Source organism: Nelusetta ayraudi, unplaced genomic scaffold (assembly GCF_046127955.1).
Source record: "Nelusetta ayraudi isolate G7.1 ecotype Tasmania unplaced genomic scaffold, CSIRO-AGI_Nayr_v1 ptg000146l, whole genome shotgun sequence".
In the NCBI taxonomy this organism is placed as follows: Eukaryota; Metazoa; Chordata; class Actinopteri; order Tetraodontiformes; family Monacanthidae; genus Nelusetta; species Nelusetta ayraudi.
The window spans coordinates 465,789-478,835 of NW_027466196.1; the positions used below are offsets into that span (position 1 = coordinate 465,789).

At 46.2% G+C, this 13,047-nt stretch overlaps 1 protein-coding gene across 2 annotated transcripts; it reads right to left on the bottom strand.

Annotated features, from left to right (window-relative positions):
* Positions 1-604: 604 nt before the first annotated feature.
* Positions 605-11,572, bottom strand: cldn19 (claudin 19). Of its 2 annotated transcripts, none has more exons than XM_076013299.1 (5): positions 10,900-11,572; positions 5,024-5,188; positions 4,708-4,792; positions 3,839-3,985; positions 605-2,041 (listed from the first exon to the last, which is right to left on the bottom strand). In XM_076013299.1, the coding sequence occupies exons 1-5, from the start codon at positions 11,120-11,122 to the stop codon at positions 2,005-2,007; spliced, it is 657 nt and encodes a 218-aa protein (XP_075869414.1). In that variant the 5' UTR covers positions 11,123-11,572; the 3' UTR covers positions 605-2,004. The 2 variants fall into 2 exon arrangements, with proteins under 2 accessions (XP_075869414.1, XP_075869413.1); XM_076013298.1 differs by having other exon boundaries at positions 605-1,547; positions 10,900-11,570.
* Between the last annotated feature and the right edge of the window lie 1,475 nt (positions 11,573-13,047).

Sequence of the window (13,047 nt, forward strand, 5' to 3'; positions counted from 1 at the left end):
TATTTATAAAAAATCAGCACTTGATTGCCTCTGTCAGTCATTTTTCTATGACCTGCAACCAACGAATGTCACTGTTTGCTGATGACAAACCACTTAAAGGAAGCCAATTTTGAAGAAGCCACAATTTGCTGAAGAAAAATGAAACTGCTGAACCTTTTACTATGAAAGAGTTTTATTTTGACTCTTTTTTTGTTGACAGCTTTTAGCTGCCAAGCAGACGTTACAAGAGACAACTAAATGAAAAAGAAATCAATAAACAGCACCTCTTCTTCCCCATGCGTCAGCCTGAATCTTTGCCCGAGAACTTTGTGTACCTAGACGTAGTCAAAAAAAAAAACCTCTTGACAAATGCTTTGTGGTTGCGCAGCACAAAGAGAACTCAAGCCTCGTCGGTCAGTTGTGGCAGCGGTGAGCAAAGTTGAGAGTCCACTTTTGAGAATGTGCTGCAGCCCATTGGAGCAGAAGTGGAATTCCACGTCTGTAATTATTGAACAACAGGGTGCAAAGGAAGTATTTGGTCTGGGAAGGAGAAACAAGAGGGAGGAGTGGGCCAAGATGTGCGTCCAGGGTGAAAAGTTAAGAAACGGCAACAACACACAAAATCCATTATGTCTCTGTTTGCTTTATTCTAAAGGAAACAGACAGGGCTATACTGTGAATGAGATGATAAACAACACAGAGGGGTACGTATTAGAGAAAAGAATGACATGGTAAATAAATGCAGGCGATCAGACAGTATTTGAACAACGAACGGCATTCCTTAGTACAGCAGACAGCACGCAGTACAATATAACGACTCCTTCATTCAACATAAAGAAAAAAAAAGCAACATGTCACTTAAAAAATATAAAATAAATGTACAGGGCATCCTCAATCCAGGCTTCATAAAACTCAGAAAATACAGTGTCATAAGGCACAATGCTGACAGTCCGTCTCATGGATGTCTCTGTTGTTTCGGGGGGGGGCACTGCGGTGTAGCTTCACATTCACGTTCAGAAAGCCAATGGTGGCAGATGCAGATACACAGAGCTGCTACGCTGGCTGAGGAGCTATGAACACAAACCTCCTCAGAATGGGATGGGCCACTTAAAGTCATAACAATACAATATGTGTTATGTCGACACTAAACATTATATATGTAATAGAAAAAAAAAGAACAAAGAAAGAGATGGAAATACGAGGTGGGATACACACCTGGGCATTTTAACAAGTTATAGAAAACATACCCTGAATGAGCGTCTTCCCAAAGCCAACAAAACAGACAAGACGAGGGCATCGCCTTTGCCCACTCCCCTAAAACTACCACTTCATTAAATCTCTCCAAACAGTTTTTTTTTTTTTTTTATTAATGCCACAAATCCTGCTGCAATATGCTTGAAAGGCCGCTCATAAATTCCGTCTTTATTGGAGACTGTTTGTCTGTTTTGAATTCCTCGGTGAGAGGGTTTTGCCTGCTGACAGAATCTAAACCATGGCAAGGCCAGAAGACTCTCCCAAACTACAAGTACTGCTCCCTTTTCTCTGGTGGGGTACTTTTAACATTTGCTCTGCAATTCAAAAAGGGGAAAAAAAAGATATTTCAGTCAAAATACAGTTGCATCCACCCACTGAAACCCAAAAGATATTTTTTTTTTTCTTTTTTTACAAGCCCAGAGGTCACAGGATATGGAATGACATCGTCAATCAGCAAAACAAGCAAACTAGCGACAAATGGAAAAAGCTGTTGAAGGCAAATGAGGCAGACTTCAATGGAGAGCACTTCATTCTTGAAATAAAGGTCTAACGGTGATATTTTTTAGAGTCCATATTTACAGAAAAGGCTCAGAAGGTAGAGGAGAAATTGGAGAAGCCAATGCATCAGGGTTCCCGGATGCAGCATTAAGGAATGATGAAGTATTACTACAAGAGTTCCAAATTAAGTGTCTAAGGGGAATAAAAAAGAGGGGAAGACAGTGGTTGGACAGGCAGGACAGTCCTCGATAATAAGGCAGGGGCAGGGGCTGATCAGTCTGGGAAACTAGTTTCACTCAACAACTCTGCCCTGAATTAAAGAAGAGAGAAAGACATCCAGAGAAGAACAGGATTAGATGACCAGAGGGGCTGGAGAAGAAACATCAAGACTTGACACAGTTGGTGTGAGTTGTTAGCAGACCAAGAGAATGGAGACGTGGACAACAAGAATGGAAGGATGAGGGAGGATGAGGTTGAACCAACTTTGCTGCTGGAGAGCCGTCTGTTCTCAACCAATGAAAGCACTTGACATTTTCTACATGGAGTGATTAAAGCCTTCTGCGCTGATTTGATTGACATGTAGGCAGGCAGAACATAGAGACCATTAGCAGGCAAGCGCATTAAAGGTTCGGTGATGAAGTTTAGTTGCCGATGCATGCAGCCGGCTAACAGCTAAGCCAGCGGCTCCTAAATAGTCTGATGAGTTCGGCAATCGTGGGAAATGTCAAGTGGCAATCTGAGTGTCTCGGGCAGCAGGTGTGTGAATTTTTCCAATCTGATCCTGGATTCAAAACCAAAATGTTTCACTTTTTCCCCCTCTCCAAACAGATTGTCTGTAGGTTTGTCAGCCTTGTTGCTCTATTTCAAAGCACAGCTGCTACTGACAACTGACGCCCGGCACCGGCTAGTTCCTGGAAACACACGAGCCCCACTTTACGAACAGCAGAGCTCCTTGAAGACAAGAGCCTCCCGCAAGGGAAAATAATGGGAAATGGGACAGTTTGAAGGGACTCATTCCTAGAATAGGAGACAATGAAGGTCTACCATTGACTTATTATTCACTCATACAGGTCAAATTTGCCAGATCTGCAAATTATTGTCATTGTTAAAAAAAAAACAGTCATCTGCATCGAGATTATACATGAAAAGGTTTATATGTGTTCATGGAAATAAATTAAATGTTAAGCATCACACTGCATTAATAGGTTGTTACTCTGCACGACTGCCAAACTACTGCAGTTTGATGATGATTCTTGTGTCAGCAAACGATGTGAGAGTGGATTGAGATGAGGTGAGGAGAGGTTCTGAGACAGCAGAGGAACTGGGGGGAGGGGTGGGGGGTGTGATGTGGTGAAGCTGTGAGGAGCATGAGAAGAGTCTTCTTCCACTCAGTGATTTGGACCTGAATATTAACAGCATACATACATACACACTCTATCCACACAAGGTATGAACATTTCAGTCAGGCTCCCTTCACACCACAGATGTGCTCCAGTGGAGTGTGAATATGCAGAGAACACAGCGGCAAAGCGGACACGCAGCTTCAACCAGGAAGCAAAGGACATGAAAGTTCACCAGCACTTGCAATATTTTGAAGCTCCGTATTCCTTCAATGCAGATTTGATTTGACCGTCTTCATGCGGTCACTTTAGATTTTCATTTGAAAATGTTTTGTTTTTCATTTCGATTTTAACTGTTGGTAAATTGGTTGACTGAGAGCAGGAAGTGTCTGATTTGGGGAGCCTATCAGAGTCTAGCAGCTTTGTCAAAGTAGATTTTTTTTTTATGGTATTGAGCCAAGTATGGGATTTCTGTACACATAACAATTACACGCGTTAGCTGGACCACTGACATGACACATGACACAGTTACAAACATACAGTACAACCTGTAGTTGGGTGATGTGTTTTGTACACCTGTGTCAGCACACCTTGTTCAGTGGATGGCAACTGCATCACTGCATTTTTTATTTATTTTTTTATAGCCTGGCAGCATCTTTTAGACCTATGTGGCGTCAATTTGAAACCTAAAAGGGAGTGGCGCTGATGTCAAGCTTGTCCGTTGCTCTCTGATTGGGTGGCTGCTGGTGGGTTGGTTTTACACGTACTCCCTGGTTGTGGATGGCTGGGACTGGCGGTAGTATTGTTGTCCTCTCATGCCTTCCTTGGAGCAAGAACAGCACAGCAAGGAGCCGCCAAGTATAGTCAGGCTGGCTGCAGCCCAGCCCACAAACAGAGCCGAGCCAAACTCATACCTGCGCAAGACGGAGAGAAAGAAAAGACTCATCAGAAATGCTGGGATTCATTTTTAAATGAGCCAAACTTGAGTGATAAGTTCTTTGATACCAGGAATGATCTACAAACACTACATTAATCAGCATATTTGGCTCTCAAGGCAGCTGCATTGCTGACAGTTCATATTATATCTTAGAGGCTCATCTTATCTTAAAGGCATCATTTATTAAGCGCCTATTCAAATCATTTTTTGGATCAAAAGAGCCAATCACCATTTTTAGATCAAAAGAACCAATCACCATCAGCGACTGAGGCGACTCCAGGTTTGGACCATACAGTTGGCCTGAAGTGAGAATGTTAAAATAGCTAAAGTTTAATCAGATCTAGCAGCCTGACTGTGGGCATTGTGTCAGGTATGTTAACTTCCTTCCTCCTGCAGAAGACACTCAGGGTCTGGCAGGGTGACACCCTGGACAAGTCGCCGGTTTAAAGAAAGACAAACCACCATACAGACGACCGCAGAGGACAACCTGTGGTTAAAATGACTGCTGGTTTTATGTGTAGGAAATAGTCAAGATAAAGAAGAAACGGGCGTGTCCAAACCTTTGACTGCGAGTGTATCTTCCCAGGTTAGATGTGAGAAAGTTTATTGTGTTCAACCAATGTGGCCTCCAAATCATCAACTCTCTGGAAAATGAAGGCTCAGCCCTAAATGCTGTGTTAAGGTGCAGTTTGAACAAACCTGGCATTGGGCGGTGTATTTGGGTTGAAGAACTGGTAGGACACCTGAGTGGCGTACCAGGACACAGACACCAGAGTACACAAACCTGTCAAGAGAGGGAATGAAGAGCAGCATCATGAGCATTGGCAGTGCACACAGCAATAGAAGGATTGGGGGTTGTTTCTCCAGCACAGTTTCATGATCATTTCCAAGGTGAGTGGTTGATCCTTCTAAAGCAGGGGTCAGCAACACGGTGGCTCAAAAAGGTCGGTGACCCCCGCTGTAAAGTTTCCACTTGCACCTGGTTGGAGAACGACAGAGTCAGCAGAACACGTACCTGCCAGCAGGAAGAGAGCTCCTCCCGTCACAGCAATGCGAGTCTTGATGGCCGGGTTGTTGTCTCCCACCTTGGTGCACTTCATGCCCACCACGCTGACAATGATGCCGATAAAGCCCAACAGCACCGACACAACCATCATGGCCCGGCATGTTTGGATGTGGACTGGCTCAAGTAGAAGAAGGGGGTGCAGTGGGGAATGAAGGGGAGAAGCCCGGGTTGGTGGGTGGGTGGGTGAGGGATGATGAACGGGAGATACGAGAGGAAGAAGGGAGGGCAACAAAAAGAGGAGAGAGAGGTGAGATGAAATAATATCTCAGTCGATGACCTGGACAAAGAGACGTTTTGATTGAAACTGTGGTGGAGTGAAAGAGGAACCAAGAGGAACCTCACAATCAGGACTCGACCATCGTTGGTGTGAGGCCTCTCACCAAGTCTTGGAACCTAAAGTGATCCTGCGACTCCTGTGCACTCATGAGATGTTCCGATGTCCTGCCCACGCAGGCCGGATCACACACATAACTCAGTGGGAGGAGGAACATATTCAGCCATGTTTACACTCACACACGTGTACAAACGGCCATCATTTGGAGACACACACACAAACGCACACAGGGCTACACACTGTAGGAGGAACAGGCAGCGCGGAGACACAGCTCTCCCTCTGACAAGGGAGCAGCAGTAGGAGGGCCTGCTTTACATGTTCCACACAGTGGGTTTAGTGTGGCGTCGTCACAAAGCCAGCTTGTTTTCACGGTGCTGCTGGAAGACGGCCGCTGGTGAGCCAAAGCTGCAGCAACGCCGGGCGCTAATGACGCTGTGGTAACACTGATGGAGCGCGTCTTCTCTAATAGCACGCAAGGGGATTGTGGAGATCTCACAGGCGGCGGAGAAAAAAGTGGAAAAGTATAAAATCCTTCATCTGATTTCACAGCGAATGTGTGAATTAACGTCAACAGTCTACACGCGCCACACAACAGTGACGGGAGTTGTCGCTTTTGTGTGTAGCCGGTGCCAGTTTGAGTCGTGTTGTGATGTGTGAGTGTTTCCAGCTCCTGCTGTAAAGCTAATGACAATGAGAACCACTCAAAGAACAACAAAGCAACACAACAAGGGACTTGAGCAAAAGATTAGAAAAATGCCTCACAAGACACAGCCTACTGTGTTTGCATGGTTCAAAAAATAAACAATTACATCCTTGAATTATGATTTTGTCGTTCATTAAAAGCCATTCTTAAAACAAGAACAACTGAACAAATGGGAGATAAATACAAAAGGAAACTGGAGGAGGGGAAAAAACACTTTAAACACCACATCAAAGGATCCCCCAAGGAGACTGGTGCATTTCCCTGCCTACCAGTGTGTCACGTTGACGTGATCCATGTTCACACAACTGGAGTTTTATTCTGCTTCTATCTGAGAGCACTGAGAGCAGAGTCATCCAAATACAACTGCTTGTACTGCTTGCATGTTTCTGTCGAGGGTTTACTGGTCCTGTGTAATTCGGAGCTGTCCATCATCCAGAGTTTAGATGACATCTAGTTCATAGACTAGAACCAGGTTTTAGTTCAAGATCTTCAACAGTGGCAGAACACAGGACCCTGGACACCCTGGACGAGTCACCAGTTTATCTCATGGCCGCATAGAAAGGCAAACAAGCCTTCACACTCACACCTCTGGACAGGTTGTGGACAAAGTTCCAAGTTCACCTCACGTACATGTCCCTGGAGTCTGGGCGGAAGCCGGGGAACCTGGAGTGAACCCAGCAGACACAGGGAGAACATGCAAACTCCACACAGAAAGGACCCAGGCCCAGAATCGAAGCCACAACCTTCTTGCTGTGAGGCAGCAGCGCTGACCACTGCATCCAGAAATTAAAAGATAAGCTTAAATTTTAAGACCGTCAACAATCTTCACGTTCTTAATATTTTGGAACACACGGTTTAGTTTTTAATTCCACGAACAGTGTCCTTCCAAAACTGAATGAATAGAATAGTTGACCACAGAAAACAAGGTCTTAAAGGATCCTTTCACTATTGTGAGCAGGATACTTCAAAGTTACTCCAAAGTCAAAGTCATATGTCATTGCATCAACACACAGCATCAATGAAGTCATTTCAGAAGCAGATCTTTAGAATGCAGCCGTGCAGCGTTTGAAGTCTGATTTATGGCTCCGAGACTCCTTTCAATAAAGTCTCCCAGTGGTCTTGTGCACAGAGAGAGGTTTGACTTCTTTCATCCACTCTCAAGCCTGCTTGAGATGGGGACACCCTGACCGCTGCGGGTCCAGCGCAGAACTGAAAAGGTCATTTAGGGTCCCGCCATGGGTTGAAGGAGAGGCTAGCAGCAGAGAGGGCTGGGCGGGGCCACGACAAGTTGGCACTGCCAGCCACGAGCTCTCAATGAGTGTGTGTGTGTATGTGTGTGTGTGTGTGTGTGTGTGTGTGTGTGTGTATGTGTGTGCACGCTGGCATGGCATGGCATGGCATGTGTGTAGGCATTGTAAGGCCCATTGTGGGCTCGCTCGTGACATACGTAATAGCTGTTCGCCCACTCACTTGCAACACTATGAACTTATTATAGCCTGAGCCTCTTTCCAATTCCAGCACCTCACCGCTTCGACTCTCACTGCTCCCGCAGCGTCCCGCAAACACACAGTCAGATTAGGATCGACTGCAGAAGACACAATTTACTCTCCAATGCGGAAGCATTTTAATTGGACGGGGCGCAGATAAGGCCTCAGCTCACTCGTCCACACACTTGGAGGCCCTCTGAGCCTGGAGACCAGAGCTGCGATGGTCATCCACGGCAGTTTGACACAGACAAGCACCTATTTTAGGTTCCACTTCTTTGGATGACTCTGCCGTCAATGAAACTGGCACTTCAGGAATTTTTGTGACACGTCACCACGCACCCACGGTCACGAGATTCCAATTCACCTAACATGCCTTTGGACTGTGGTAGGAAGTTGGAGAACATGAAGAGAACCCAGAAGAAACTGGGAGAAGATGCAAACTCCTCACAGAAAGGTCCCAGTTCTTTTTCCTCTTTTGGCCAATCACCTGTCTCCATCTAACCTATCAGATGACTAGAGCAGGCTAATGTACCTCTGGAACATCACAACTGTATTAGTATATCACTCAAGCTGCAGCATTCCTAACTACTTTACCAGCAAATAACATATTGACAGGAGAACTCCCCTCCAAAGGTGTTTCCACATTGGAATCTAATCCCCAGCACCTGCCCTAAATAACTTACATTGAGTAAAGTTTTATTGGTTCAGACAATTCATAAGGCCTTACACACTAGCCTGTGTTCATTCTTTCAATACTGAAGCAGCAGTTCAGTATACTCCTGCTGGAGTAACCCAGGCTTAAACTCACTTAGTGTCTCGCTGTGTTACATAATTGGACTTCAGTGAGAGAAAATGATCTGTGAAAGTGCCGATGACTGCCATAAATGGAAGGGATGCTATAGAATAGGCCCGTCCATTAATCCCCAGGTCTCCAGTATTCCTGTTCCCTACTCCACAAAGGCAGGGTTAGCTTGGTAGCTCACAGAAAACTACAACACGGTCTGTGTTACCAAAGACATGCCGCCGACAACAATTGGACCAGCGTATCCAAATGCCAGTGTAAGGAATGCATCCATTAAAGCAGCTCTAGGTAACTTTTCAACCGTAAAAATTATGATTCCAAACTCAGTAAAGCTGTAGATAAACGATCAATAGGATCAATGGTGCCGCCTCGGCAGTGAGAGAAGGTGGGGAGGGGGGGGGGGGGTGCCGACTGTAACTGCACTGCGTAACTTTCAAGCGCGACCCGACACGCCGGACAAACCACTTAACGGCAACGTCACACGTTTATTTAGAGGCAGTCTTACATACTACTGTTACAAATACATAAGATTGTAAAATGGACGGAATGGAAGCCAATAAGAAACCTCGATGAAAGAGCAAGTAATGAACGTTTGCTACAACGTTATTGTCGTAGCGAGCTCAAGTTACCTCGAGCTGCTTTAAGGCGTGACAGCAGCCATGAAGACGTTACACCAGACCAGTACTGGTCGCACTGTCACCTCATACTTTGTTTGACTCAACAGCATCAAATGTCTTCCAGGAAACTGGGCTATTTTTCATTCCACATTTAATTCAACACCGACTGATGGTTTCCTGAAAGACATCATCAGATCAATATGTTTCTGAAGCTGATATTCCAGCGTCCAAGAACTGTTCTTTCAGCACCACCATCCCCTCTCTCTCTCTCTCTCTTTCTCTCTCACTCTGTCTCTCTCTCTCCCTCTCACTCTCTCTCACTCTTCTTTTTCTTGTTATTGAAACAACTCGGCCAACCTGCAGTTTCCTTTACGGTTGCTTGGCCCCGATCAGTGGAAAACAAGCACAGTCTGGTGCACAATTCCACCCACCATCACATGTTGCTCCTGCTGTGAGCGTCTTACAGCTCAAACCAGCCTTGCACTTGGATCAAGCAACACCAGAGGTGTGTTTGGTCAAGGCCCCAAACCCGCCGTGACCTCTTCGGACCCCAGACACATGAGTGAACGCTGATCTGCTCTATCTTTCATAATGTGTCTGGAGGAAACACCTGAATAAACCGGCAATTGATTAAGAATGCCCGGACTGGACTTTGTTCTTCCTTGGCCGGGCACAGAGTTACTGCTGTGGACGGGTTCCCGTCAGTGTTTGTCTTCAGTGCTCACTGGGTGTGCTAATGGAACAATGCACGCATGTGGGGAAGACAGAGCACATTCTGGGAATATCTCTGCTGTTGGACTCAACACTGCCCTTTTCTTCTCCTAACAGCCCCTATTCATCTCCAGGGACAATACACTTTCTCTTTTCTTTTCTTTTTTTTTTTTTTTTTACAACCGGGCACCAAGATGGAGATCAGCTCAGCTCAGCTCAGCTCTCACAGTTCACACAGAACCAGCACACAACAAAATTAATTAATTTAAGACTCGCTGAGACGCCACAATATTTGCAGAGATCCTCAGTTGTTGCTTCAAGGAAACTTTGCCACAGTGCGACTGCAAAGCAGCTCTGACTGAACCGCAGAGGAAAAACTGCCAAACTCAACCGTTAGAAAGTGTTGTACAGTGACTTTTGCCAAGCCCCCCCCCCTCTGTGGTCTTCATAGGGATCTATAATAAGATGATTCAAGTAGGCAGCGGAGGGATGGATTCCTCTAATCTGTGTGTTATAAATTATGAGTGGCTGGGCTGCTCCAAGCTATTGGAGATGACGCGCTGCTTATATTCAGAGCTGATTTATGTCTCAGCCACACATTCCCAACAACTCCCCCTCCTCCTCAAACACTGTGTCTCATAAAGTGTATGGATATTAATTCAAACCAGTGTTATTAACATGCTAAAAAGCCAAAGCTGGAGAATTATTTACCGCATGTGAAACCTCCAAATTCTTTTTTCTGCTGCCTCTATAATAACTGCTGTGATTTGTCTTATTTCTCAGGTTAATGGGGAAGGCAGATAGGAGAAAGTCTTGTTTTTGTTATTGCAGCTGTTGCAACCTCCTAGAAGTATCAACTAGACGTTGAGTAGAATTTTCAGCCAGAAGAAAGTGAGAGTTACACAATGATGAGAGGGACGAGAGAGATCTTTACAACCTCACTTCCACTGCATCCAGAAACACATCTGAACTTTTCTTTGAAGCGTTTTGTTCAGTTTGGGGGTATTTTTTTCAAAAAGTGCTAACATGCCTAAATTTGCATCAATGTTTTAAATAAACTTTAGAAAAAGATTTTTTTTGTGTGTGTTTTTTTTTTTTTTCGTTTATTCGTTTACACCATAAATCACGTCACAAATAAGTCCAAAGTGCCAAAGTCAAACGTTGTACTCACTGTCCAGCGAGAGCATGGAGTCAAAGATCTTGCACTGCACCTGTCCTGTACTTTGCGAGGCGCAGCTCATCCAGAGCCCCTCGTACAGACCCACGGCAGTGATGATGGCATCGCCGGCGTACGACGACTGCTTCCACTGGGGCAAGGCGGTGGTGGAGATGATGCCGATCCAACCGCCCAGAGCCAGGAAATAACCCAAGAGCTGGAGACCCGAGTTGGCCATCCTGATCTGCTCCTGACTGCTTCACACTCTTTCACTTGCTACGCCTTTGGTTGAGATTGCTCTGTCTTCCTCAGTCTAAAGACCCTTTGTCGTCAGCCTGTGTCCTTTGACTAAATGGTCCTTGTGAGCATCTCCCTGCTTTCTCTACTGCTTACACTCTCATCTGGTGACCTCTGCTGCTTCTTTTGCTCCGCTGGTCCTGCGCCGCTGCTTGTTGTCCTTCTAGACAAGGGCTCAGCTCGTCCTGTCTGATCCCTTCGCCTCCTCTGGGTCTCTGTCAACAGTGAAAAGAAAGTCTCTCTGCTGCTCAGTGGCTCACTTCATCAAGTTGTGTGGCTGGGCTGCTGCCTCCCTCTCTGCATGGTTTCTTCCACTTCTCCCTCTCTGTGCTGCTCGCTAACTTTCCCAGTGCGACAATCATTCCATCTGCTCCAGGCTGAAGTGGCTCCGTGAAGGGTAGTGGGGCGGGTGGGGGGAGTAAAAAGTAAAAAAAAAAAAAAAAAAAAAGAAAGAAAAAAAGGCTGAACACAAAAAGTCCTGAACGGGCTGGCCTGGGAGCAATGGGGTGAAGCACTGCACTGTGATTGGACTCCTCAGTCTGACAGAAACGCCTATTGGGAGGGAAGATGGGCTGGTTTGAAAAAAAATAGTCACTTTCAAACAGAGAGGGCAAGAAACAGAGAGAAAAAAAATGTGGCTGAGGAGCGTAAGAAGGGATTCTTTCATCTTCCACTGCATTATTTGCAATGCAGTTAAGGGGCCCACGTTTCAGTTTTCATTTGGAACCTGCTGGCAGAGTGCAAGTGTTGGTGTTACCTGACGCTGCCAGCGCCGGGAGTTTCTCCTCCCGGCGCTGGAGGTGCGGAGGAGGTGCAACAAACACACGTAAATCAGCATCCAGACAATGGGCCGGCTGAAAAGGACTTGTCACCTCCAGACAAGCGTTCCAGAAAAGATGGGCCACATGGGCGAGCTTCCTTCAGCGTACCATGGCAACCAGCGACCAATGAAGGAGGTGGTGGGGGGATGGGGGGTTGTGGGGGGGGCGTGTGGAGAGTTCACACCACTGTACATCCTCACAGGCTGTAAACGCAGACACACTCCGGCCCTTTGTGTCAGCGCAGGGCGCCGCCGAGCCAGGCCTACTTTCCCACAGTGCCACTGCTGCACTCAGCTGCTGCTTTGACTCATTGAATTAGATTCAAGTCACTAACCTAATAACTAATGAGAACTGGATCCTGCTAATTAGACTTTGCTCACGCCCCGGCCCGCACAGACAGGCCTGTTTGCTCACATGTGTAAGAGGCATGTCTCACCCTCCCAGACAGACAGACACACACACACACACACACACACACACACACTCACACACACTCGACGTGAGGATGTGTTTTGATGTTTTTCACATTCTCTAAGTGGAGCTGATAGTGGATGAAGAGGTTTGGAAAAGCACTGATTTTTTTTTAAATGATTTCTATCACGTTCTTCTTCCTTCTTCCGCCAGTTCAGCGTTGGACTCCCAACCTCACGTCAACTTCGAAAACAACCGTGAACATGTGAACGTTCATGTGACCTCATTCATCCGTATGTTCTTCCACAGAGCCATACATGGAGGTTCTCCCACAGTTCAGCCCAGCCACGCCTCATCCACAGCCCTCTTGCAGGTTGACAAATTCAGGGTGCATGTATGTGTGACCGTGTCTAATGAGGGGCTTCACATGTGGGGTAAGTTGTGGTCAGAGCGAGAAGAGTCAGCTGAGCCCGCGAGGTACAAAGAGATGAAAGAGAGCCAAAACAAGCGGTGGAGAGAGAGAGAGAGAGAGAGAGAGAGAGAGAGAGAGAGAGAGAGAGAAGAGGTGAAGGAGTGTGTGTCTGAGAGAGGGGGGGGAGGGCTTCAATGAGCCTTTAGATCTTTGAATCTTAAC

What these genes read in the sequence shown, in the direction of transcription:
- cldn19 (XM_076013298.1), bottom strand. Translation starts at nt 11,122, where the DNA reads ATGGCCAACTCGGGTCTCCAGCTCTTGGGTTATTTCCTGGCTCTGGGC. An exon ending in CTCCATGCTCTCGCTGGACA is followed by an intron (nt 5,189 to 10,899) that starts GTGAGTACAACG and finishes TACTTGAGCCAG; the next exon opens with TCCACATCCAAACATGCCGG. An exon ending in AGCTCTCTTCCTGCTGGCAG is followed by an intron (nt 4,793 to 5,023) that starts GTACGTGTTCTG and finishes CTCTCTTGACAG; the next exon opens with GTTTGTGTACTCTGGTGTCT.